The sequence below is a fragment of the Mesoplodon bidens genome (genome assembly GCF_964165515.1).
Source record: "Mesoplodon bidens genome assembly, chromosome: 10".
NCBI lineage: Eukaryota > Metazoa > Chordata > Mammalia > Artiodactyla > Ziphiidae > Mesoplodon > Mesoplodon bidens.
The window spans coordinates 37,758,789-37,785,687 of record NC_138172.1 but is presented as its reverse complement, the minus strand read 5'-3'; the positions used below and the strand labels follow the sequence as shown (position 1 = coordinate 37,785,687).

At 39.6% G+C, this 26,899-nt stretch overlaps 1 protein-coding gene across 5 annotated transcripts in view; it reads left to right on the top strand.

Annotated features, from left to right (window-relative positions):
* Nucleotides 1–26,899, top strand: part of DOCK3 (dedicator of cytokinesis 3) — a 404,205-nt gene that overhangs the window by 174,610 nt on the left and 202,696 nt on the right. For all 5 annotated transcript variants that reach the window (XM_081246551.1, XM_081246550.1, XM_081246549.1 and 2 more), the window contains one exon: nucleotides 23,295–23,443. In XM_081246551.1, coding sequence (XP_081102677.1) covers nucleotides 23,295–23,443 — 149 coding nt within the window. The remainder of the gene's footprint in view (nucleotides 1–23,294; nucleotides 23,444–26,899) is intronic.

Sequence of the window (26,899 nt, the reverse complement as noted above, 5' to 3'; positions counted from 1 at the left end):
AAAGCTTGCTGTTGAATTTTCTAAGTAAGTGAACTAAAGTCTTAATGTTTCAAAATTCACCTTTTTCAAAGTGATTTTTACTATCTTGCTTGTGTAGGAATAACCTCGTTGATTTATAGATTTAACTCTCATATTCAGAACTTAGAAACGAGCAATGAATTTTTTCACAGGCTTAATGTTAACTAGAATCTTGTATTTAGGTGAGATATACTATCGTTTTCATACTCATGACCATCAAAGTAATGACATTTACTGACGGTTTATCCATAGATTTTTTTTTCTTGGACATTTTTATAAGTTGAGATTTTCATTTTATCTATGTGTAGCCACCAAATATTAGAATCAGAGATATATTTAGATGCAAAACAATAAAACCATACACATCATTATATGAATATATACTTTAATCTGTATGTTCATGTGATCATATTTTATTCAATGAAGATGAAAGGAAAATGATGATTTTAAAAAAGTGTGAATGAAAATTAAAAGCAACTTTTATAAATGGAATTAATGTTAGTGTCATCTGGAAGTTTTCTGTTGTATTGCTATTTACAACTGGTAAGCTCCCTACACATTTTATCCAACACTTGAGCACCCACTGTTTGCAGATAAGTTACACATAGTCCCTGCCCTTAGGAAGCCCACACTCTTACTAGATGGAACAGCATGCAACTAATAGTGCTATGTGATAAATGCTGTTTAAAAAGATATGAGGATAGGGCTTCCCTGGTGGTGCAGTGGTTGAGAATCTGCCTGCTAATGCAGGGGACACAGGTTCGAGCCCTGATCTGGGAAGATCCCATATGCCGCGGAGCTACTAGGCCTGTGAGCCACAACTACTGAGCCTGCGCGTCTAGAGCCTGTGCTCCGCAACAGGAGAGGCTGCGATAGTGAGAGAGGCATGTGCACCGCGATGAAGAGTGGCCCCCGCTTGCCACAACTACAGAAAGCCTTCGCACAGAAATGAAGACCCAACACAGCCAAAAAGAAAAAGAAAAAAAGTCAAGCATTTGAAGCCCTTAAAAAAAAAAAAAAAAGGATATGAGGATAGTGTCTGGCCTTACGTTTAGGTCTTTAATCCATTTTGAGTTTGTTTTTGTGTATGGTGTTAGGGAGTGTTCTAATTTCATACTTTTACATGTACCTGTCCAGTTTTCCCAGCACCACTTATTGAAGAGGCTGTCTTTTCTCCACTGTATATTCTTGCCTACTTTATCAAAGATAAGGTGACCATATGTGTGTGGGTTTATCTCTGGGCTTTCTATCCTGTTCCATTGATCTATATTTCTGTTTTTGTGCCAGTACCATACTGTCTTGATTACTGTAGCTTTGTGGTATAATCTGAAGTCAGGGAGCCTGATTCCTCCAGCTCCATTTTCTGTTCTCAAGATTGCTTTGGCTATTCGGGGTCTTTTGTGTTTCCATACAAATTTTTTGTTCTAGTTCTGTGAAAAATGCCATTGGTAGTTTGATTGGGATTGCATTGAATCTGTAGATTGCTTTGGGTAGTAGAGTCATTTTCACAATGTTGATTCTTCCAGTCCAAGAACGTGGTATATCTCTCCATCTATTTGTATCATCTTTAATTTCTTTCATAAGTGTCTTATAATTTTCTGCATACAGATCTTTTGTCTCCTTAGGTAGGTTTATTCCTAGATATTTTATTCTTTTTGTTGCAATGGTAAATGGGAGTGTTTTCTTAATTTCACTTTCAGATTTTTCATCATTACTGTATAAGAATGCCAGAGATTTCTGTGCATTAATTTTGTATCTTGCTACTTTACCAAATTCATTGATTAGCTCTAGTAGTTTTCTGGTAGCATCTTTAGCATTCTCTATGTATAGTATCATGTCATCTGCAAACAGTGACAGCTTTACTTCTTCTTTTCCGACTTGGATTCCTTTTATTTCTTTTTCTTCTCTGATTGCTGTGGCTAGAACTTCCAAAACTATGTTGAATAAGAGTGGTGAGGGCTTCCCTGGTGGCGCAGTGGTTGAGAGTCCCCCTGCTGATGCAGGGGACATGGGTTCATGCCCCGTTCTGGGAAGATCCCACATGCCGCAGAGTGGCTAAGCCCGTAGCCATGGCCACTGAGCCTGTGCGTCCGGAGCCTGTGCTCCGCAACAGGAGAGGCCACAACAATGAGAGGCCTGAGTACCGCCAGAAAAAAAAAAAGAGTGGTGAGAGTGGGCAACCTTGTCTTGTGCCTGATCTTAGTGGAAATGGTTTCAGTTTTTCACCATTGAGGAAAACATAGGCAGAACACTCTATGACATAAATCACAGCAAAATCCTTTTTGACCTACCTCCTAGAGAAATGGAAATAAAACCAAAAATAAACAAATTGGACCTAATGAAACTTAAAAGCTTTTGCACAGCAAAGTAAACCATAAACAAGACCAAAAGACAGCCCTCAGAATGGGAGAAAATATTTGCAAATGAAGCAACTGACAAAGGATTAATCTCCAAAATTTACAAGCAGCTCCTGCAGCTCAATAACAAAAAAACAAACAACCCAATCCAAAAATGGGCAGAAGACATAAATAGACATTTCTCCAAAGAAGATATACAGATTGCCAACAAACACATGAAAGAATGCTCAACATCATTAATCATTAGAGAAGTGCAAATCAAAACTACAATGAGATATCATCTCACACTGGTCAGAATGACCATCATCAAAAAATGTAGAAACAATAAATGCTGGAGAGGGTGTGGAGAACTTGCACTGTTGGTGGGAATGTAAATTGATACAGCCACTATGGAGAACAGTATGGAGGTTCCTTAAAAAACTAAAAATAGAACTACCATATGACCCAGCAATCCCACTACTGGGCATATACCCTGAGAAAACCATGATTCAAAAAGAGTCATGTACCACAATGTTCATTGCAGCTCTATTTACAATAGCCAGGACATGGAAGCCACCTAAGTGTCCATCAACAGATGAATGGATAAAGAAGATGTGGCATATATATACAATGGAATATTACTCAGCCATAAAAAGAAATGAAATTGAGTTATGTGTAGTGAGGTGGATGGACCTAGAGTCTGTCATACAGAGTGAAGTAAGTCAGAAAGAGAAAAATAAATACCGTATGCTAACACATATATATGGAATCTAAGAGAAAAAAAAAAAGGTCATGAAGATCCTAGGGGTAAGACGGGAGTAAGGACACAAACATACTAGAGCATGGACTTGAGGATATGGGGAGGGGGAAGGGTAAGCTGTGACAAAGTGAGAGTGGCATGGACATACATACACTACCAAACGTAAAATAGATAGCTAGTGGGAAGCAGCCGCATAGCACAGGGAGATCAGCTAGGTGGTTTGTGACCACCTAGAGGGGTGGGATACGGAGGGTGGGAGGGAGGGAGACGCAAGAGGGAAGAGAGATGGGAACATATGTATATGTATAACTGATTCACTTTGTTATAAAATAGAAACTAACACACCATTTTAAAGCAATTATACTCCAATAAAGATGTTAAAAAAAAAAGATATGAGGAGAAGAGTCTGGGAAGGAGAGAGGTGGGAAGAGGGGGTACTTAACCAGAGGTGATAAAGAAGGATAGTAAAAGGAGCAGAACCTTGAACTATTTCATAAATAATTAGTAGCATTCTGACTAGTGGAGAACACGGGGGTAGTTTTCCAAGCCGAAGGAACATGACATGAGAATGTGAAAAAATACATGGATATTCAGAAGACTGAGTTTTTGTATGGCATAATCCTTGATACATGAAGGGAGAAAAAGGAAGTTCATCATTCTGTTTAGATTTTCTGTTTGTCAGGAATAGACTCTCTCAGTTATTATTTTAAATAGTGGAAGTTCATTACACAGGAACCCAATAAAATAAAAAATGCTCAGCCCTCAAAAAGATTGGGAGTTTGGGATTGGTTCTGCATCCAGAGTGGTTCTAGATTGGCTTTAAATATTGGAGTTCCTGAAGGCTCTGACCCATACTCCCTTTTTTTCTCTTCACTCTTCCTAGGTCATACCCACAGCTTCAGAATCTATTTACCAATGTCTACCAGATCTGTATCTCTGGCCTTGACTTCTCTCTGACATTCAGACTGATATATCCTGCTGCCTACTTGCTACCTCTAAATGTAATAAGCATAGGTGTCTTATAATCTGTCTTATAACTCAAGTGCTTGTTCATTGTTTTGAAATTTTATTTGTGGAGATATTTTAAGGCATAGGATAAAAGAGCCTTCCTCTAGAGAAAAATTGCATTTACTTCTGTAAATTTACTTGAACCATTTTCAACAAAACTAAAATTGAGGTTTTCTGGACTACATCAGTGATGCACACTGAACATCAAATTTACAGAAAGAAATTGCAGTGGTGGTTACAACCTTTAGGGAAAAGGCTCCCTACTCCATCTCTTTAGCACTAGACCATCTCCTCAGACCCTTGAGGTAACATGATTTACTTCTAATTTCCCTTTATCTGGAGTGTAGCCCTTTGAGGTCCTATTTTAATATGGGAGTATCTCCAATTAGATTCTCCACTTGGGTGAGCTCTCACATCTGTTCCCCCTAGCCCAAAGAGGCTGTCAAACTGTGGTTTTGCCTAGCTTAGCAGTTGCCCTTAGGGAAAAAGCAGATTAGGTCATTTAGCTTCTTTCTCTGGTTTTTTGATTTGTTTGAAAATTTGGCTTAATAATTCCTTACCATATTGTTGGCTCTTTGATGCTTTTCAGAAACTGGGTTTTTGAAATATTTTGTGTAGTACTTTTTAGATATTTTCAGCAAGAAGATTTAAATAACTTGGCCTTGAATAACTGGAAATGGAAATCTTCCTACTTATCATCTCCCTTGGATTGTCTCAAGGCATCTCAAACCTGGCACTTCCAAAATAAGACTCTCCCAGCCTCCTTTGCTCTTCCAACTTGATCTTTTCCTAGTGCTTATCAGCTTATTTTTGCACATGAGAAGTCCATATGAATTCATCACTTTGTTCTCTATATTTTTATTATTAAATATTTCTTTAATCTCTCCACCTCCATTGCTTTCTTCCTGATCCACCATCTCTCACCAATACAACTATAATAGAATCTACACCTCCATTTTTAGGCTCCTATATTATGTTCTTCAAACTATAACCAAAATGACCTTTTTTTTTCCCCCCCCGTATGCAGGCCTCTCACTGTTGTGGCCTCTCCCGTTGCAGAGCACAGGCTCCGGACGCGCAGGCCCAGAGGCGATGGCTTACGGGCCCAGCCGCTCCGCGGCACGTGGGATCCTCCTGGACCGGGGCACGAACCTGCGTCCCCTGCATCGGCAGGCAGACTCTCAACCACTGAGCCACCAGGGAAGCCCCCAAAATGACCTTTTAAAATTGATTTGATCATGCCATTGGCTGTGCTTAAAATCTTTTAATGGCCTCCCATAACTTTCAGAAAAAACACCCAGATCTTTATTATTGTTGACCAGGCCCTGTAGGGTCTGATCTGTGCTGCCTCAGCCACAAGGTCTTGGTAGTAGGTCTCTATAGTACATGACTAGAAAAGGCTGTTGGTCCCAGGTTATGAAGTTGCTTTTTATGTTTTAAGGCTGTGAGGAGCCAGAAGAATTTTTTTTAAGCAATGGAAGGATATAATTATCTGCTTTTGCAGCATTGATAGTGGAGTGGAGTGGCTGAGGGACCTGTGAAGATGAGAAATAGTGTGAGCCCGGAGAATGGCAGAGGATGCAGGAGTTGCACAGAAAAAAGCTTTTAGAAATAGAATTAGTGAGATAGCAACTAACTGTGGTTATTAAAGGAAAAGGAGAAATCAAAGAAAATTGTAATAAAATATTTCACATGTAAATTGATCAAGCAGTTACTGTATGTTGGACACTGTTATAAAACTTAAGCATATTCTCTTTTATTCCTCACAGTCATCTTATGAGATAGGTATTATTTATATCCTCAGTTTTTCAGTAAAGGAAACGCCAACATAGAGAGATTACTTACTTTTCCCATTTCGAACAGCTATTGTGTGACTGAGATAAGACTTCAGACCTGGGCAATGTGATTTCAAACCTGTGCTATTTCTTACTCGAGAAATCCAGTGGGCAGTAGTTGTGTTATCTAAGGTATAAAACATAAGATAGGGGCAGACTTTGAGGAGCAAGTCTGTATATGTATGAAGATGAGGAAGAAAGTGGGAAAATAGAAGATGAGCATTTCTGGACATCCAGGAGGAGATATCCACACCCAAATGGGAATGTGGATGTGGATTTCCAAAGGGAGACTGGAGTTGGAGAACGAGGTTATGTAGTCATCAGTCAGTGATGTTTAGAGCCATGGAAGGGCCCAAGATTACCCAAGGAGAAAGTGTGACCTCGTATGAGGGTTCATAGGCCTTGTGTGAGGCCTTGTGTGAGGGTTTAATTACATGACCTGTAAAGAGCACTTAGCACAGTGCCTGGAGCACTTTAAGTGATCAGTAAGTGTTATCTATTATAATTATTATTGTGTAACATAAATAGAGAGTAAGTTTGAGAATGCAGCAAAATTTTTGACATCTTATTAAACATATAAAGCATGATTTTCTTAAACCAAATTATGATGGTATCAGGTGTGTTGTGAAAGATCAAGCATTCTATAGGAAATAAGTAACTCTGTATTCCTGAAACAGCAAAACGGATTTGGATTCTCATTGTTAGTTTTATTTTTTATATAGTGTTTTGCATTGATGTGCAGAACTGTTACTGTCACTTTAAAAAATATTCTCAGTAGGAGAAATGTTTCTTCAGGTGATTAAATTCATTTGGAAAAGTCAGCTGATTTAAATAACTTCTGACATATGTAATAAAGAACCTAAGCTAGGACTACCCTGGTGGCACAGTGGTTAAGAATCCGCCTGCCAATGCAGGGAACACAGGTTCCAGCCCTGGTCCGGGAAGATCCCACATGCCGTGAAGCGGCTGGGACCGTGAGCCATGGCCGCTGAGCCTGCGCGTCCGGAGCCTGTGCTCCGCAACGGGAGAGGCCACAGCAGTGAGAGGCCCGCGTACCAAAAAAAAAAAAAAAAAAGAAAGAGAAAAGGCTTGAACTGGGGAGGAATTCATTACCCTGGGCAAGTCAGTGACTAGGAAACGTCAGTAAGAGGCAATTCAGAGGCCAGATCTAAGTTAAATGCTAGCTCTGGCCTTGTTACCGAACAAAGTTCGTATGCCCAACACACAGTGAGGCCAAACAAACTGAAATGTTGGAGTTTGGAGCAGAGAAAGGTTTATTGCAGGGCCTTGCAAGGAGATGGGTGGCTGGTACCCCAAAATCTCTGAACTCTCTGAAGAGTTTCAGCAAAGCACTTTTAAAGGCAAGCTGAGGGAGGGGTGTGATTAGTTGCACACTTCTTGATGTTGGAATCCTTTGTTCTTGCAGCTGTCCACTTAGGTCATGATGTTCTTGTAAACCTCCAACAAAACAAATGTTATTCTTTGTTCTGCAACTTTTTATCTATATATGAATGGACCATTAAAAGCCAGAGCCCTGGGACTTCCCCGGTGGTGCAGTGGTTAAGAATCTGCCTGCCAGTGCAGGAGACACCAGTTCAAGCCCTGGTCTTGGAAGATCCCACATGCCGCGGAGCAACTAAGCCCATGCACCACAACTACTGAGCCTGTGCTCTAGAGCCCATGAGCCAGAACTACTGAGCCCATGTGCCACAACTACTGAAGTCCAGGCGCCTAGAGCCCATGCTCCACAACAAGAGAAGCCACCTCAATGAGAAGCCCACACACTGCAATGAAGAGCAGCCCCCGCTTGCTGCAACTAGAGAAAGTCCACGTGCAGCAATGAAGACCCAACACAGCCAAAAAAATAAAATAAATTTTGAAAAATTAAAAATAAATAAAGGTCAGAGCCCTAAGAATAGGCTATCCTGTGTGTTTCAGGCTATTGGCAACATTATTTGACAAAAGGTGCAGAGCCAGCATAACCAAGCACAGGCAACAGAGCACAAAGGTTAAAGTAAAAGAAACAGATCTGATATGGAGTCAGATTTGTTCTTCCCTATTACAACCTTAAAGTCAATAAAAGAAGGTAAAAATGAGGTTATCATCCCCAAGAACTTTTGAACTACGGAAATAAGTTTTCCCTTTGGGAGTTAGTTACAAAGGCAATATATAATTGTTCATAGCATAGTTGCAGTTGCCTTAGAAAAGGAATGCAGCATACCGGACTTTTTAGGAACTAGCATGAATTTATCTAAAGAAAAGTGTGTCAGCCAGAAGAGTGATTTGTAAATGATAGAAACATAGAAAAAAGGAGAATCACAGAGTCAGATGTTAGTACTGCCCATCCAGATACTTTATAGGGAAAAGGGAGTCTTTTTTTTTTTTTTGATGTGGACCATTTTTAAAGTCTTTATTGAATTTGTTACAATATTGCTTCTGCTTTGTGTTTTGCTTTTTGGCTCCAAGGCATGTGGGATCTTAGCTTCCTGACCGGGGATGGAACCCCACACCCCCTGCATTGGAAGGCAAAGTCTTAACCACTGGACCGCCAGGGAAGTCCTGGAAAAGGGAGTCTTGTTAAGCTGGCCCTATCCTTTCCATCTTGGGGGCACATCCCTCTGGTAAACTGGTGCATATATGTAATGGGTAAGCAAGGTTCCAGGGTCTAGGCAGGAAAGAACTGGTTTTTCAGGAGTCAGCTATGAAATAAAGTGGAATTTAAGATTTGAACCAGAGAAAGGTAAAAGCCAGGAACTGCAGCATAAATCACCTATTCAGAATAATCAGAGCCAGTGGAGATTTCATGAAGCTCAGTCTATAGAAGAAGAGGCATTTATACAGCAGAGAGAGATCTGGTTTCATAGATCTCATAGAGATGCATGCATCAGACCATCTGACTGTCCTTTGAATATCCTTTGATGATTCATATGACACATCCATTTCCCCTTGTTAGAGTTCACTCCAAGTGTTCAGCCTTCTGATGTTTTGACTCTTTAGGTACAGTGTTGGTAAGGCCAGTGCCAACATCAGGCTCTCTTACTATTTTTCATTGTAGAGTGATAACTTGGCATATTGTTTTGTTTATTATATTTTCTTTTGGAACTCAAGGGACGGTTGAGATATTTTTATACTCCCTGGTTCATGGCACACTATAGTCATCAGTACATTTAAGCCTCCTCTCTTACACCTTATTTTCCCCTTTATTCTCTTGCTGTTGCTCCTAGTTTGCCTCCAGCTTCCTGCTGCTAGAAATAGTACTGTGATAAACATCCTGTAAATTTCCTCAGGGACCTATGTGAGAGTTTCTCTGGGATATCACTGGGAGTGGGATTGCAGCATTGTAGAGTATACGCCTATTGACTTCACCAGATTACTCCCCCAAATTGCTGGCTGGGCTGTACTTTCATGATTTTTTACAATTCTGTTGGATATAAAAGTGGCATCTTACTGTCATCCTTTGCCTTTTTTTTTTTTAAATTAGCTGTATTGGTGACCATTGCTTTATGTATTTCTTTTTAGGATTTCCCTTTTTGTTAATTATTATTCATATCACTTGTCTATTTTTCATTTGGGATTTTTCTTTTTCTTGTTGATTTGTAGCAATTCCTTATAATTTTTATATCTTTTTTGGTTAAAGTGTAGTTGATTTATTATATTAGTTTCAGATGAACAACATAGTGGCTCAGTATATTTATAGATTATACTCCATTCAAAGTTATTATAAATTTTTTTTTTTTTTTTTTTGCGGTATGCAGGCCTCTCACTGTTGTGGCCTCTCCCGTTGTGGAGCACAGGCTCTGGACGTGCAGGCCCAGTGGCCATGGCTCACGGGCCCAGCCGCTCCACGGCATGAGGGATCTTCCCGGACCGGGGCACGAACCTGTGTCCCCTGCATCGGCAGGTGGACTCTCAACCACTGCGCCACCAGGGAAGCCCTATTATAAAATATTGGTTATATTCCCTGTGTTGTATAATATATCCTTGTAGCTTATTTATTTAGTACACAGTAGTTTGTACCCCTAATTCCCTACCGTTATCTTGCCCCTCCCCACTTCCCCCTACCTACTAATTACCACTCATTTCTTCTCTATATCTGTGAGTCTGTTTCTGTTTTGATGTATTCATTTGTTTGTTTATTTTTTTAGATTCCACATATAAGTGATATCACACAGTGTTTGTGTTTCTCTGTCTGACTTATTTCGTGAAGCATAATACCCTCCATGTCCATCCATGTTGTTACAAATGGCAAAATTTCATTTTTTATGGGCAAGTAATATTCCATTATATATGTACCACATCTTCTTTACTCATTCATCTGTTGATGAACGCTTCGGTTGCTTCCATATCTTGCCTATTGTAAATAATGCTGCTGTGAACATTGGGGCGCATGTATCTTTTTGAATTAGTGTTTTCATTCTCTTTGGATATATCCCCAGGAGTGGAATTGCTAGGTCGTATGGTAGTTCTACTTTTAGTTTTTTGAGGAACCTCCATACTGTTTTCCATAGTGGCTGCACCAATTTACATTCCCACCAGTGGTGTACTAGGGCTCCCTTTTCTCCATTCCTTCTCTCCAGCATTTATCATTTGTAGACTTTTTGATGATGGCCTTTCTGACTGGTTGAGGTAGTTACTATGCAAAATATATAAACATCTTAAACAAGTCAATAGCAAAAAAACCCAATCCAATTAAAAAATAGACAGAAGGCATAAACAGACATTTTTCCTAAGAAAATATATAGGCACATGAAAAAATGTTCAGTATCGTTAATTATTAGAGAAATGCAAATCAAAACCACAATGAGATACCACCTCACCCCTGTCAGAATGGCTATCATCAAAAAGAACACAAATAGGGGCTTCCCTGGTGGTGCAGTGGTTAAAAATCCACCTACCAATGCAGGGGATATGGGTTCAAGACCTGGTCTGGAAAGATCCCACATGCCACAGAGCAACTAAGCCCATATGCCACAACTACTGAGCCTGCGCTCTAGAGCCTGCGAGCCACAACTGCTGAGCCTGTGAGCCACAACTACTGAAGCCCACGTGCCTAGAGCCCATGCTCCACAACAAGAGAAGCCACCACAATGAGAAGCTCGCACACTGCAATGAAGAGTAGCCCCCACTCACCGCAACTAGAGAAAGCCCGTGCACAGCAATGAAGACCCAACACAGCCAAAAAAACCAAAACAAAAAACAAAAAAAAACACAAATAAACATTGGCGAGGATACTTTTTAAGGAATACATACATAGGTAGTTAAAACATGAAGAATAAAAGGATACAAATCAAGACCATGGTTACCAGGAGGTTGACAAGGATTATTATTAGGGATGTGCGCATAGTAAAATTCAAGAGCCAAGGCCAGACGTGGTGCCCTGGCAGGGGTGCCATGATCATAGTTTGGAAGCACATTTAGATGACTTGGTGTTGTTTGGTAGCCTGGTCTAGAGAAGAATGTCTGTTGGAGGGAGGGCAAGGAATGTATTGTGGTAATAACTTTACTCAAGAGAACTTACTAGGTTTCAGGTGCAGTTAACCCCTGTAATAACCCTAGATAGATGCTCCTTTTTTTGTTGTTATTGTTAAAAGGATGAGGTAACCAAAGTCACGCAGAGATTAGTAAATTTGCTTGAGGCACCGCAGTTCACAGAGTTGAGATAGAAAACTAAGCATTCTGACTCTAGAGCCAGTACCCTTATCACTATGCTGTATTGTCTTGATATTAAAGAATTATGAAACCCCCAGAGCAAGGGTCAGTAGTAGGAAGGCAGGAGATGGTCTGGATAAATTTCACAGATTGAATGTTTTTAATTGTGTTAAATACAAATTGTAAGAGTGGGGTGGTGGGGTGAAGTAAATTTGTGTTTTTATTTAAAATTCCCAGCTGTTTTGTTTGTTTGTTTGTTTCAGTGTGTAAGACTACAGCAGACAGGGGTAGGATTTGGCACAGCAAAATCCCTTTATGCCCTTGGAATTATGGCCTTGTGTGAAAGTACTGTTCACGAAGCATCTCTAGATAACTTGGATGCAAATGTGCACCTTCTGCCTTTCCCATTCTTTGCTGAAGCTGGGTGACTCATATTCTGAAGGGGCTTGCTTGGCAGGGTAGCTGCTATCATTTCTGCCCTGTATATACTGTCACCAGAGTGTGGAAGCTGTGAATGGACAGATGCTATGCTGCAGTCAAGAGACAAAGCTTTCTCAAGGGCGTTTTTCTGCTGTGGAATGTGTTTCATTTTTCATTCACTCTGGGAGTGAGATATATAAATGATCTAGCTTTTGTGTTGATTCGGCAGGGGATCATTGCAGTTGTGCAGGTTTGGCTGCTTTCATTTGTTAATATTTAAAGTAATAAACGGCAGTGAAGGCTGAATTGAGACTGCTTAACTTTGTGACTCAGAGAAACACACTTGGTGTAGGGGATGGGGGAGGGGCTTTTATGTTAGGGGTTATTTAATTTCTTTTTTTAAAAAAATCAAAGAAATATGTATATTTGGATTTTTAAATAATATATTAAAAATAACTAGGCCTTTAATGAAAAATAGTAGTTTTTGGCCCTATCTCTTCCATTCCTGATTTCTGTTCCATACTTATTTTATTCAGTTCTTTTAGCTATTTCTTCTAATATTTCATATTTCTAAATAATATTCTTTTAATGTACATCTTGATTTTTTCTATTTTAGATGTCATTTAATGATTTCTTATTGTAGAAGATACTAGCTCTGAATGTTCTTCTCCATACACATATACTCTTTCCCTCCTCCAGTATTTCCAAAATAGTTATATCACCTTTTTTTTTTTTTTTTGGTTAAGTCAATATGCAGTTGCTACTATGTCTGTGTAATTACTTTTACTTCTGAGCCATATAGTGAATTAAAGTTACATTTCCTTTCTTTCTTGTGTAACTTTGTTTTTTTATATTAATAATTGTTTCTCTTTTCATTTGTTTTGTTTTCTCGGTTTTCCTTCTCCTAGACTTCTGGCAGAAATGAAAATCTCCTTTGACTGTATTCAAATACTTTAGGTATTTTATAAGTTTAATTTTTTTTCCTAGTGACATCCTGTATGGAGCCCTCCAGCCTCCTGTGTTGGCCTGACAATTTTCTTTGCCCCCTCCTATGTTCCTTTGTCTCCTGGGTTAAACCAGTGTCACCTTAATTCTTGGTTTACTTCCTCATTTGATTAATTACTTTCTGCGTAATTTCCTGAGAAAAATGTGTAGGAGAAATTTTTTTGAGATTTTGCATACTTGAAATGTCTTTAGACTACCATTACCTTGATAGTTTAGCTTGATATAAAATTCTTGGTTACAAATAAAGTACAGAAGATTTAAAATATTGCTTCATTATTTTCTAGCTTCCAGTGTTGTTATTGAGAAGTCCAATGTCATTCTAGTCATTCTAGTCTTTTATTGACAAGTTGTTTTCATGAAAGATTTTAGGATGGTCTCTTTGTCCCCAGTGGTCTGCAGTTTTACAGCGATGTGTCTTAGATGGGTTTTTTTTGTTTTTTCCTGTTGATTATGCTGGCTCCCCAATGAGTTCTATCATCCTGGAAACTCATTTCCTTCAGTTCTGGGATATTTATTGTATTACTTCTTTTGCAGTTTCTTCCTCTCTGTTTTCACAGTTTTTTCTTCCTAGAACTCTTTTATTAGAATTGGACATCCTGGAATGATTCACCAGTTTTCTTATATTTTCTCACCCATTTATCCATTGTATTATGTTTTTTTGTTTTACTCTCTGGCAGAGTCCCTCAAAGTTCTATCCTATCGTTATTACTGAATTTTGTTTTAAATTACAGCTATCCTCTTTTTGCCTTCTGAAAGCTTTTTTGGGCTGTGGATCTTTTTCTCTTGTTTTGTTATATGCTGTTCTTTTTTCAGGGATGTACTATAATCTTTATGCTCTCATGAATGTTAATTATTATTTCTTTGGAATCTTCTTTTATTCCTGGAATTGTTTCTGTTTCCTCCAATTTCCTTTTTTTCTGATTGCTTTAGGTCTAATTCCTTCATGTTGGAAGCTTTATTCATTATATGGTATTCTTTTCCATTCATATTTAAGAATGATGCATTAAAAATTTGACAGAAAGCTCTGTGAATGGGGCTAGTTTTTACCAACTGGCAGATATTACTGTACAGTGATCAGAAGAGAGTCTGGCTTCTCATGGGAGAAGGACAGCAACTGTCAATATTTCTGGGTCTTTTCCCCTGGCTGAATTTTCCCAGTGAGGAATCCTTCATTCTCCTTCCTAGGAAGGCATAAGTCTGGCTATCAACACTTCGGGAGCTCAGTGTGGGAAGGGCACCAAGGGCATCATTTATTACATAGTCTTTGACTTAATTTCCCTGTTTTAACATCATCAGCTCTGTTTGGTGCCCTGCAGTAGTTTAGACTCTGTTTTAACCTCTGTAGAGAGTAAAACTATCATGTGGAAAAAGCCTGGCAGAATAGAGTAGGGGTGATGATCTGAAGGTCTTAAAGCCTTTTAAAAGACTTTTAACCAGTTCTCCTGTTTCCATTTCCCAAGCTCATGTGGCAGACCTACCACACTGGCACATGCACATATACCTCTTCAGAGGTTCTTGGTACCTCCAGTGCCTGAGCCTTTCTGCACATAATGGGCTTCATTCTTATAGATTTCTTTCCTCTCCCCACCCCTCCGATCTCGGAGAGATAGCAGTGAGTGGTCCTGAAGAGAGATCTTAGCTCCCTGCCCAGGAATTGAACCTGGGTAGCCTGGATGAAAAACAGGAATCCTACCCATCAGATCACCAGGGGTTAGAGGCTAGAAGCAAAGTGGCCCTGGCTCTTACCCTGTTTGAAAAATGAATTTCTCAAGTAGGCAAAAACTGTAAAAAAAAAAAAAAAAAAAAAAAGGTACGAAGTTTATTATCAGAGACTCAGCATAACATGTGGGAGAGTACACAGACAGGCAGTTCGTTTATTTAAGTCAGAAGCAAGGCAGAAATACACACCCGGAGAAAAAGGGTATGGGCATCCTCTCTAATGAGGAGGAGTGCAGTAAAGAGGTGATTTAAATCACTTATATAGGACAGTTCTTCTGAGTCTTTGTTTACCTTTGGTCAGTTATCTTGTTTCTTTCTTCACACCTGACGGGTCCTAGGACCCTCCCCAACATGCGTGCACAACATTTTGCTATGATGGAGTCCACTGCAGAGGCCTGGGGGGATATGTCCATACTTATTATGGGGTGGCGCCCCCTCCCTTTTTGACCCCCAAGGAGCCTTCCTGCGCATGTGCAGACACGGAAGTTTTCCTTGACCTCAGGAGTGGTCATCTTATCTCTTTACTTCAGCAAGCTCAGCTCTTGCCACTAACTTTGTCCTTGGAGTGTCTAGGGAAAACAAAGCTTCAGTTTTACTCTACTTGACAAATACCAGCTGTTCAGCCCAGGGGCGTATCTACCTACTACCTCACCTGCGCTCACCTGTCTTCTCCACCCTGTCCCCAGGGCTTAGTTTTCAGTCTTTTATTTTGGCCCAGTTATCTACTTTACAGCTTTCAACTTTAACATTTGGAGGAGGGGGTAATTGGGGCTGGTTTCTTATTGGTCTCTGTATCTAAAAAGAGGTATGTAGGGGAGACAGATTAAATGCTGCCTTTAAGTAGAACTTTGTTCAGTCTTGTGTAGAAGGGCTGTGAGCCTGAGAATGCCTCAGCTGTCCACAGCCCACTGTTAGGTAAGTTCATTGTGTTCAGAATCGTGAATGGGTGCCCTTGACATCAGCAATTGGAACTTCCATTTTTCATATCACTGATATTTTACTTACCTTTCAGTTAGCTTTGTTCCCTTCTTAGCAAGATTCTTATCTGCTCTAGGGAAAGAATATGATCAGCTTACTTAAACTAAGACTTTTAAGTCTTAACTCTCCTGTAAATATTTGTGTTGTAAAAGAGGATTGAAGCTATAAGTGGTATTATTTTGGTTATCAACACGTCTGTGAGGGAGGATGTGTTTGGGTTGAGACTGGAGTGAGGAAGACATGTAAGCATGTGAGAGGTGGAGGAGTAAATATGTATGTCAAGCTAAGAGAGTATATAGACACACCTCCATATTAGTGAGGAGTTTAAAAAGAATTTCCACATTACTTATTTGCATTCTTATTTCTTGAAAATATATGCTTGAATATCTGTGTGAAATAGGTTGGTTTTACATCTCTTGTTTCACAGAAATTTCTCTTTTGAAAATCAGTTTCAAGCCTTGGCCAACTAAGTTGTTGAACAACCTAAAATGAAAGTTTAAATTCTTGGGCTTAAAGATATTTTTGGCAGAAAGTTCATTAAAATTGCAAGTACTGCAGTTTAGATATTTTTTATATTATACTGGGATGAGTGCTAGAGCTTTGGTATATAATATAAATATTTCAAATAGGGTTAGTTTACTTCACAGTAAGACACTTGATTATTAATAGCAGTTAAAGAAAGAAATACTGGAGAAGTTTGAATATATCCGGGTTCTTAATGGTTAATCTTTTAGCAAGAAATAAAAGGAGTAAATAAAAGAATGTTCAAAAGTAAAAGGTAAAATGGAGAGAGATCTGGGAATCTTCCCTTAACAACTTAAACTTGAGATGCAATGTTTAATTTCTGTTAAATTGATTTTGACCTAAAGTTTTTAGTACTATGGCAGCACATTTGTCCGCTTTGATGAGAGCAGTACTTTCGATTTAATTTTCTTTTCTTTTTTTTTTTTTTTTTTTTTGCGGGACACGGGCCCCTCACCGTTGTGGCCTCTCCCGTTGCGGAGCACAGGCTCCGGACGCGCAGGTTCAGCGGCCATGGCTCACGGGCCTAGCCTCTCCATGGCATGTGGGATCTTCCTGGACCGGGGCACGAACCTGTGTCCCCTGCATCGGCAGGCGGATTCCCAACCACTGTGCCACCAGGGAAGCCCGATGTAATTTTCTTTTAATTAGATTTTATAATCTTATATTAGCATATGTTAAACAATCTTTATGCATATATAGTTTTAAAATAAAGTTAGCATGCTTTATGATGGATATTCTACAACTTTACTCATTTACTGACTCAGAGGCATCATTGCAGCACAGTCTTTCTTGCAGCACTGAGTTACAAGCAGTTTAGTAAAAATAATTTTTAAATCTGGAGTATTTCTGCAGAGCGCCGGAATTCTTTCATAATGATAAGGCAAATTCTACCTGGCATGTGCTGGCAAAGTAGTTTAATTATTCTAAATGTATCATTTCTACTGATTCTTCGGTATACTATCCAAATTTTGTGACCATCCTTGACAAATATTAGACAAATATTAGAGCTTTTAGAGAGGCTAAATGTGTTGCTAATATTTCTTTTTCCTCGTCTTAAATTTTTTTTTTTTAAATTTTTGACTGCGTTGGGTCTTTGTTGGTTCATGCGGGCTTTCTCTAGTTGCGGCAAGCGGGGGCTACTCTTCGTTGTGGTGTGCAGGCTCCTCATTGCGGTGGCTTCTCTTGTTGCAGAGCACGGGCTCTAGGCGCGCGGGCTTCAGTAGTTGTGGTGCACGGGCTTAGTTACTCCACGGCATGTGGGATCTTCCTGGACCAGGGCTTGAACCCGTGTTCCCTGCATTGGCAGGCGGATTCCTAAGCACTGCGCCACCAGGGAAGCCCAAACTTTTTCATTATTGTATTTGTTATGGTGATCTGTGATCAGTAATCTTTGTTACTACTGTTACTCACTGAAGGCTCAGATGATGGTTAGCATTTTTTAGCAATAAAGTATTTTTCATTGAGGTATATACATTGTTTCTTTAGACATAATGCTATTGCACGTTTAATAGACTACAGAATAGTGTAAAGATAACTTTTATATGCACTGGGAAACCAAAAAATTTGTGCAGCTCTCTTTATTGCAGTATTCACTTTATTGTGGTCATCTGGAACCAAACCCCCAATATCTCTTAGGTATCCCTCATATACTGTTATTTTGATCTACTAAGGAGTAGGTTTCTCAGTAGAAAAGGATTTTTCAGCCTGAGTGCGGTATTTAGCTGTCCTGTGGCATCAAGTGCTCTTAGGTAAATTGTGTGCTCTGGAGCCAGTCTCCGATATTGTTCAGGTTGAATGGCGTGTGTTCTCTTCTGCTAACAAACCCAAGAGTACCACGTGGTGTCAGAGCAGTGCTGGTGGAACCTCTAGGGCTAGGACCTCTGGTCAAAGAGGCCATTAGGTTGGTATGGAAAAAGATATTAGCACCACAATGATTATAATAATAGTGCTGCTTTCTGATGGTATGATCCATTTCATTCTTAGTGCAAGGTTAGTATTCCCAGCTTTATATAATTAGGAACAGTAACTGATTTTCTATTGGAAAAAAATACTGTACAGTTGTTCTGGTTATCTACATAACAAACTACCCCAAAGCTTAGTGGCTTAAAACAACTGTTTAGGGCTTCCCTGGTGGCACAGTGGTTGAGAGTCCACCTGCCGATGCAGAGAACGCGGGTTCGTGCCCCGGTCCGGGAAGATCCCACATGCCGCGGAGCGGCTGGGCCCGTGAGCCATGGCCGCTGAGCCTGCGCGTCCGGAGCCTGTGCTCCGCAACGGGAGAGGCCACAACAGTGAGAGGCCCACGTACCACACACACACAAAAAAAAAACAAAAAAAACCTGTTTATTATATTTCATTCTTCTTTGGATAGAGTGAGCTCAGCCGGGCAGTTCCACATAGGGTTTCTCATTCTGTTGCAGTCAGATATTGGCAGAAGCTGTAGTCTTCTGACAGTGTGGCTCGACTAGGTGTGGCATCTAACATGCAGCACTCACACAGCTGGGACTGCTTAATGGAGCGTCTCCTTGTGGCCTCTCCAAGTAGCTTGGGCTTTTCACCACAAGGTGGCTGGATTCTGAGAGGGAACCTCCCAAGAGCATGTATTCTAAGAGACAGGAAGCAGAAGCTGCCAGACTAGTTACGGGCTATGCCTAGAACTAGCTCAGCTCACTATTGTAATGTTTGATTGGTCAGAGCAGTCTCAGGGCCTGCCCAGGTTTAAGGCTGTAAAGAAATAGGTTCCAGGGAATTCCCTGGTGGTCCAGTGGTTAGGACTCTAAGCTTTCACTTTGGTGGCATGGGTTCATTCCCTGGGTGGGGAATTAAGATCCCCCTAGCCACAAGCAGGGCAAAAAAAAAAAAAAAAAAAAGGAAAGAAAGAAAGAAATAGGTTCCAATTCATACCAGGGGAGTGTCAGATTTACATTTTTGCAGAAGAGCACTTGGGATGGGAGATATTGTTGTCATGTTTGGAAAATACAGTCTGTTAGAAACTCTTGATTAAAAAAAATAAATAACCATATGATGCCTTAGAAGAATATATTAGTATATTCTTGCATTGCTATTGTATGTGTGTGTGCATGTTATTACATAGATATTGTATGTATGTGAGTATATGTTATGTGTATGCATGTATATATGCATACACACATGTGTACACATACATATATATGTGATATTTCAGTATCAATATACTTCATTATATGTGGCTTTAAAAAAAACACAAAACTGCACTTTTAATTAGTGTTCACAAATCTCAAAACCATCTAACAGTTGAACCATCTTTCCCCTGATGATTTGTGTTACCACTCTCCATGAGACTTTTTAATATCTTTTCCTCTGTTTTCAAACCTCTAACACCCCCTTCCACTCTACTCACTCTCAGCTGATGACTTTGCTTTTTATTTCCTTGGCAATAAAGCAGCCAGAGGAAAAATTTAGTTCTATCACCAAGTCTCCCAACTCCCTGTGTCATTACTCAGTTCTGTGCCTTTCCTCTCTGTGACAATAGAGTATCCTGGTTAAGCGAAACCTCTCCCCCACCTTTTAACCTGGGACCCATCTCTTCTTGACTACTTAAGGATTTAACACCTGCATCATCAAATTTTCCCTTCTACTAGATTATTCTCTTCAGTATACAAATAGCCTAAAATTGTGTTTCTTAAAAAAAAAAACCCTCCCTCCATAGCACAACCCTGTTTTGCTACATTTCTCTGCTTCCAGTTACTGAAAGTTCTACAAGAGAGTTGTCTATGCTCTGTCTCCATTCCCTCCTTTCCCATTACTCTTGAACTCACTCCACCCATTCCATCAGTGGTCAGTGATGGCCACCATAGTGTCAAATCCAGCGGCCAGTTCTCTGTCTATATTTTATTTAACCTCTCAGTGCATTTAACAAAGTTCTCCTTAAACCCTGTTTTCAATACTCTCTTGCTTTTCCTCTCACTTCACTGTTTACTTCTCAATTTCCTTTGCTAGATTCTCCTCACTTTCCTGACCTCTAAATGTTGAAACTCGGTGTCAAACTTAGCATGTCCTAATTGAACCTTGTTTCCCTCTTCCAGACATGCTTCTCAGGCTAGGAAAAAGAATGATCCTTGATTCCATTCATATCTCATATCTAATCTATCAGCAGATCTTGACAGCTCTAACTACAAAACCTGTCAAAATTCCAAACTCTGAAATGTTTACCTTTACCATTCTTACCTTTGTCCAGTCAACCATCATCATGTGGATTGTTGCAATAAATAGTTTCCTAACTGGAACCCCCACTGTCCTCTTTGCCTTTTCATGATTTATTTTCAACAGAGCACTCAGAGTAATGCTTTCAAGACTTATATCATATCACATCACTCTTCTATTCCAAATCTCCAGTGGCTTCCCATCTTGCTAGGAGTAAAAGCTAAAGACCTTAACATAATTTACAAAGGCCCTGCCTAATCTGGTCTGTGTTGCCTCTCTGACTGCATCATCACCACTTTCCCCCTTGTTCACTTCGCTCCAGGTGCACTGACTTCTTTATTCTCTGTGAAGATGCCAAGTTCACTTCCACATTGAGGCATTTGCTCTTGCTGTTTCTCATGCCTATAAAATTTCCCCAGTTTTCCTAAATGCTGTCACTTTATTTCATTCAGGTTTCTACTTAAAGTTCGGCTCACAAGGAAGCCTTTCCCTGACCATTCTACCTGAAGCAGTAGCTTCTCCTACTTCCCAGCCAACGCACCCTTGGCCACCCCCGTCCCTATTCTGCTTTAATTTTTCTTCTTAGAATCTTCACCACCATTATGTATTTGCGTATGGTCTATTTCTGCTGTCTAGAATGAAAGCACCATGAGAGTAGGGACTTTTTTTTTGCGGTACGCGGGTCTCTCACTGTTGTGGCCTCTCCCATTGCGGAGCACAGGCTCTGGACGCGCAGGCTCAGCAGCCATGGCTCACGGGCCTAGCCGCTCCGCGGCATGTGGGATCTTCCCGGACCGGGGCACGAACCTGTGTCCCCTGCATCAGCAGGCGGACTCTCAACCACTGCACCACCAGGGAAGCCCAAGAGAGTAGGGACTTTTGATCACAACAAAGTAATAGCACTCAGCAGGTGCTCCATAAGCATTTGTTAATTGAATGAATAAATCAATGCTTGCATATGTATGTAGTGGACTGTTGTGTATGGCTTGATGGGAAAATAATAATCTAACTTTCTATTTTAAACTTAGACAGGTGGCCCTGATTTATCATAAAGAAATGCATGTGCTGGAAACAAACACCACATTGCCTTTATTGCTTATCTCAAGATCTCAATTTTGCAGATGTAATTTGCTTAGGCTTTGTTGCATTTGAGCTGGCAAGAATTTGAGTTCTGCCCATCTGCCAGCAATGTGTACCATCAAGGTGCTTAAGTTGTCTTCATATGTTCATTGAGTGAAGAAGGAACAGCTTGATGTAGTTAGAGTGCGTAATTTCTAATGTCTTCTACTTAAAAATAATTTCTCTTTAAGATGGACCTTTAAAAATCTGCTCTAGGGCTTCCCTGGTGGCACAGTGGTTGGGAGTCCGCCTGCCGATGCAGGGGACACGGGTTCGTGCCCCGATCCGGGAAGATTCCACGTGCTGCGGAGCGGCTGGGCCCGTGAGCCATGGCCGCTGAGCCTGCACGTCCAGAGACTGCTCCGCAACGGGAGAGGCTGCAGCAGTGAGAGGCCCGCGTACCACAAAAAAAAAAAAAAAAAAAAAAAAAATCTGCTCTAGTGCTCCATTAGATGATTTCTAAGTAGTATGATGTTCCAAACATTTTAATCATAAGCTCAGACCCACTTAAAAACATTAGCTAATTCTACTGATTTGTAATTTACTTTATAATTATAATTTTGTTTACAGTCACTTGAATCCAGCTTATTTTGACAAGTGTCTTTTTAGGGGAAATCCCAGATAGAGATTTTACTAACACTAATGTAAAGATTGATCTGTCTTTAAAAGCATTCTTTATAGATTAGTTACATTCCAAGAATTTTAATTATCATATAAAATTGTGCTTCTCTATAATAAAAACAGAAACCGAAAGATTCCAAAATCAAGATTTCACTTGTGAGCAAATAGAACTTTAGTTCTTAAACCTATATTCTTAAGTAAGATGCTAATTTTTGTTAAGCATCTGCTGTCATGGCATTTACATTTTTTACTTGTTAAAAGCACTGTGATGTCCATAATTAAGTTCATTAAGCTGTTTCCATTTAACTCTTATAAAGGTGACACTTTTTTTGTTTTGTTTTGTTTTTTAACATCTTTATTGGAGTATAATTGCTTTACAATGGTGTGTTAGTTTCTGCTTTATAACAAAGTGAATCAGTTATACGTATACATATGTTCCCATATCTCTTCCCTCTTGCGTCTCCCTCCCTCCCACCCTCCCTATCCCACCCCTCTAGGTGGTCACAAACCACCGAGCTGTGATGCTTTTTATTGAACTGAAAAGAGTAGAACTCTATGACACTAGGGACACATACTGTTTTCAAAAGCTAATTAAAGCTAGATGAGGCCTGGAAACCTGGAATGAATCTCACTCCAGAGACTGTAGCTTTATGTTGAAACAGTTCTTTAAAATAGGGCAAGTGATTCTCTCTCTCCCTACCCAAACTTGTGTATCCTTCCTGGAGAAACCAGAGATGTTGCTGGATGGTTGACATCTTTGTCATACATAGTAACTTCTGTCAGAGAAAACCACTCTAGGCTCCTGTGTTTCTTTTGGTTCTGATTAAGTTTAGTAACTTACTGGAAAATTAATAGTCCAGGATAGAGTAGAGATAGACAAATGGTACTTTGCATAAGCCAGATCAATTATATTGTTAGATGTCACCTTATAGAGATTTTTAGACAGTAGGAACTAAGGACTTTGGTTTAAGATTCTTAAATAAGCCTCTCTTTACATTGCCTGTTTTTAGAGGTTCAGAGAATTGAGCACTTTTCATAGTTTAACTATTTCTCTTTTTTTTTTCATTCCCTTTCCATATCCCTTTTTTATTTCACCCAACACCAAAAATGCCCTTTCAGAAACATAAAGTAGATCTTTTCTACAAGCTACGCCATGTGATGAATGAACTTATTGACCTTCGAAGGCAGCTCCTGTCTGGTCACCTGACTCAGGATCAGGTGCGGGAGGTTAAGCGGCACATCACCGTGCGCCTGGACTGGGGCAATGAGTAAGTATGAATGTCATTTGGGCATCTCTCAGTTTCATTTATGATAACTCAGTCCTCATACAGTTGTACCTGATCAAAGCTTATCTTTAGGGATTAAAGACATTGTTGTATTCTCCACTAAGCTTTGATCATTTTTACAATGAGTAGCCGTTTCTTTCAGTTTATAGCAAAGGACACTCACTGGTTCTACTCACTGAAACTCTCTCAGCCTCTATTTTCACTTCCAGAAAATTAAATAATTGGACTACATTAGCCTCTGGGGTTTCTTCCATCTCAAATTCCTTGATTCTAAACCTCAGTAATCAGAATACTCTTTTGTTTCATCTCTTAGTACCTTTGAATTTGGTGAATTTGGTGTCCTTTACATTTTATAGCCATATAATGAATCCGAATAAGTATATACTACACATGGGAACTGTCTACATCTTTACATCAGAATATTCTTAACTAATTCATCATTCAGAAATAGTCCTGTATTTATGCAGTGGGTATGACTATTTACTATTGCCATACAAGTAAAATTATAAGACTTTGGCATGGGAAGCTGGAGTAGATAGTACTCAGATTTTATTTCTTCCTAGATTTAATAATTGATATAATTCTCAAATGCTTTTGCCTCATTCTCTTAAAATCGGGTCCATTGAACTTTGAAGTGACTAGGTTGCTTCCTATTTAAGATATACATTTACCTTAAGTATATTTTAGAACAAGTCTTTAGCTCCTCTCCCCCTCAAGACATCATTGAAATGATAAAAAATAAAAAGAGTGGGAGGAGCGCAGCAATAAATGGGATATGTGAACCCATTTCCAGAAGCTGAAAATTAGATAGAGGATTAGTAACAGAAGAAGCAGCCTGTAATATATGGAGGAAACTTTAGCTAATGAAGGAGTTGGTCTGCCTTGCAGCTGCTAGAATCATGGAAGAAAGGGAGTGTGCCCTGGGGCTTAAAAAAAGGAAGTGCTTAAAAGTATGTAAAGTAATAATTCACTACTTTTGCTACCATGAGTAGCAAACCTGGCAGCCAGGTGTTTCCCTTTCAGATAGACAAATACAAAGACCAATTGCCTAGGGGGAAACTGGGCAACAAAAGTTTGAACTGGGACTTTATTGCAAAGCCCTCCATATTGAGGCATTTAAGGGTTTCAAAGTGTAATGAACAAATCCCTTCCACTCACCAGAAAGGGAAGCTTGCTAGCCACCCACTCATGTACAAAAAACTCGTCACATTTCTAGTGCCTTTTAAATTTGAATGGGCAATCAAGTATTACCAGGTATTTGAAGAAATCCTTTCACAGGGAAGAGAGGGGGACCAGGATAAACAAAATACCTGGCCCTAGAGAGAGCTAGAGATTAGTAAAGAACTTTAAAAATCTCTGAGTATCCTCCAAGAGAATCAAGAAGATTCGTTATGCATTATAAAATGCTACGAAAAAGGAATGGAGAATAGGATTTCAAAAAAGAATTTAGGAAGAGAACAGAAAGATAATTTTATGTCATCTCTGGGAAAATAAAACAAAAAGATGGGAAATGGTTGAGGAAAAAACAACAGTACAGAGATTCAATCTAGGGGATCCAACATCAGACATTATATTTCCAGGAAAAGAACAAAGGCGATAAAGAGGAAATTCTAAAGAAATGATAGAAGAGAATTTCCTAGAGCCAAAGGGCAGGTGACTTAGGATTGGAAGAGTCCATCAAATACCTAGTATAATGAATGGAGAAGAAAACCCAAAACCTACAGTGATGCACATTAAGATATTTCAATATTTGGGGCTGAAGAGAAGATCCTAAAAGGTTATCAGACAGAAAAAAACAGGTCTTCTTACAAAAGAATAAGATTCACACCAGCCTCAAAAGTTTTATCAGTAACACTGGATGCTAGAATATAATGAAGTAATATCTTCAAATTTCTGTTGGGAAATGATTTGCCACCCAGAATTTTATAAACAACCAAACTATATAATCAAGTGTAAGGGCCAAATAAAGCCCTTTTAAAGTATTTAAGGATGCAGAAGTTACCTGTCATGGCTCCTTTCTTAAGAAGAGACTTGAGAATGTGTTCTTCCAGAAATAGAAGAGTAAATCAGGAAAGAGGAAACACGGGATCTAATAAACAGTGAATCCAACCCAGAGTGGTACTGTTCAGTAGAAAAGAAAAAAGAACAACTCTACATTAGTTATTTGTGACCTTTTGAAGTGACACCGTCCTATCCTTGTTTGTTTCATTAAATTACAACCTCTTTTGACTGTTAATAGGATTGCTTGGCATACACCACAAGACTCCTTGTATGATATAACATGAATTCAGATGTACGATAGATCGGACAGTGTTCTTTAAATCTAACTCTGGGCAGTAAAAATCTTAGCAAAATGTAGTATGTTAACTTACAGTATAGCTACTGATCCTGTCTCCTCAGCTCCAAACAGTACTATATGGTATCATTGTATTTATTTTAAAAAATCAAGAATGGTAGTAATTTGCAAACATAGCATCACTATGTGCCAAGCAAATTGTTACTCTTTTTTTTTTTTTTTTCTTTTTGCGGTATGCGGGCCTCTCACTGTTGTGGCCTCTCCCGTTGCGGAGCACAGGCTCCGGACGCGCAGGCCCAGAGGCCATGGCTCACGCGCCCAGCCGCTCCGCGGCATATGGGATCCTCCCAGACCGGGGCACGAACCCGTATCCCCTGCATCGGCAGGCGGACTCTCAACCACTGCACCACCAGGGAGGCCCCAAATTGTTACTCTTGAACTGATGACACTAATAGTTGTATAAATCATTATGTTGCAGTTTAACTGCACTATACATACCAGTAAATGAACAAGAGAAATATTTTAGAAATATCAATACCTCTTTATGATAAAAGTTAGAAAACAGACCAATCAGATTTTGCAGTCAAATCTGAAAACTTAAAGATGATAGCTTGGAAACAAGTTCAAACTATATTTGAAAAAGACAGAGAACATTATAAAAACCTGTCAATAAAGTACAGAGCTGTTCCACCTTCATTAATAACTTTTTCTCAACGAAGTGTATATGTGCTTGTGTGTGTGTAGGGGGAGTATTTATATGTTCATTTTGATAAACAATATAAACCAGAAACATAGTTCCATTTCCCCCCACACACACCCCACTTTTTTCCCTTCTCCCTCCTTTCTCGAAACCCTGATCCTCCTCTCCTGGTGCTTCTGTATCTTCTTCCCTCCTTCCTCCCTCCCCTTCCACTTCTTTCTTTCCCCAGTTCTTCTTCTTTCCATTTTCCCCTTTACCCCCAGTGGAAAATACAGTCACTTAAAAACTTAAATGAGAACTTTGTAGGTCTACTATTACTAAAGGAAAAAGATGTATTGCCTCCCAAACCAATAGGACAATTCTCTCTGGTTCTCACTCGAAGTAACCCTTTTAAAAACGTTCCTTCTTAATTTGAAAGAAGTTATGGTGTACTGCAAAGATA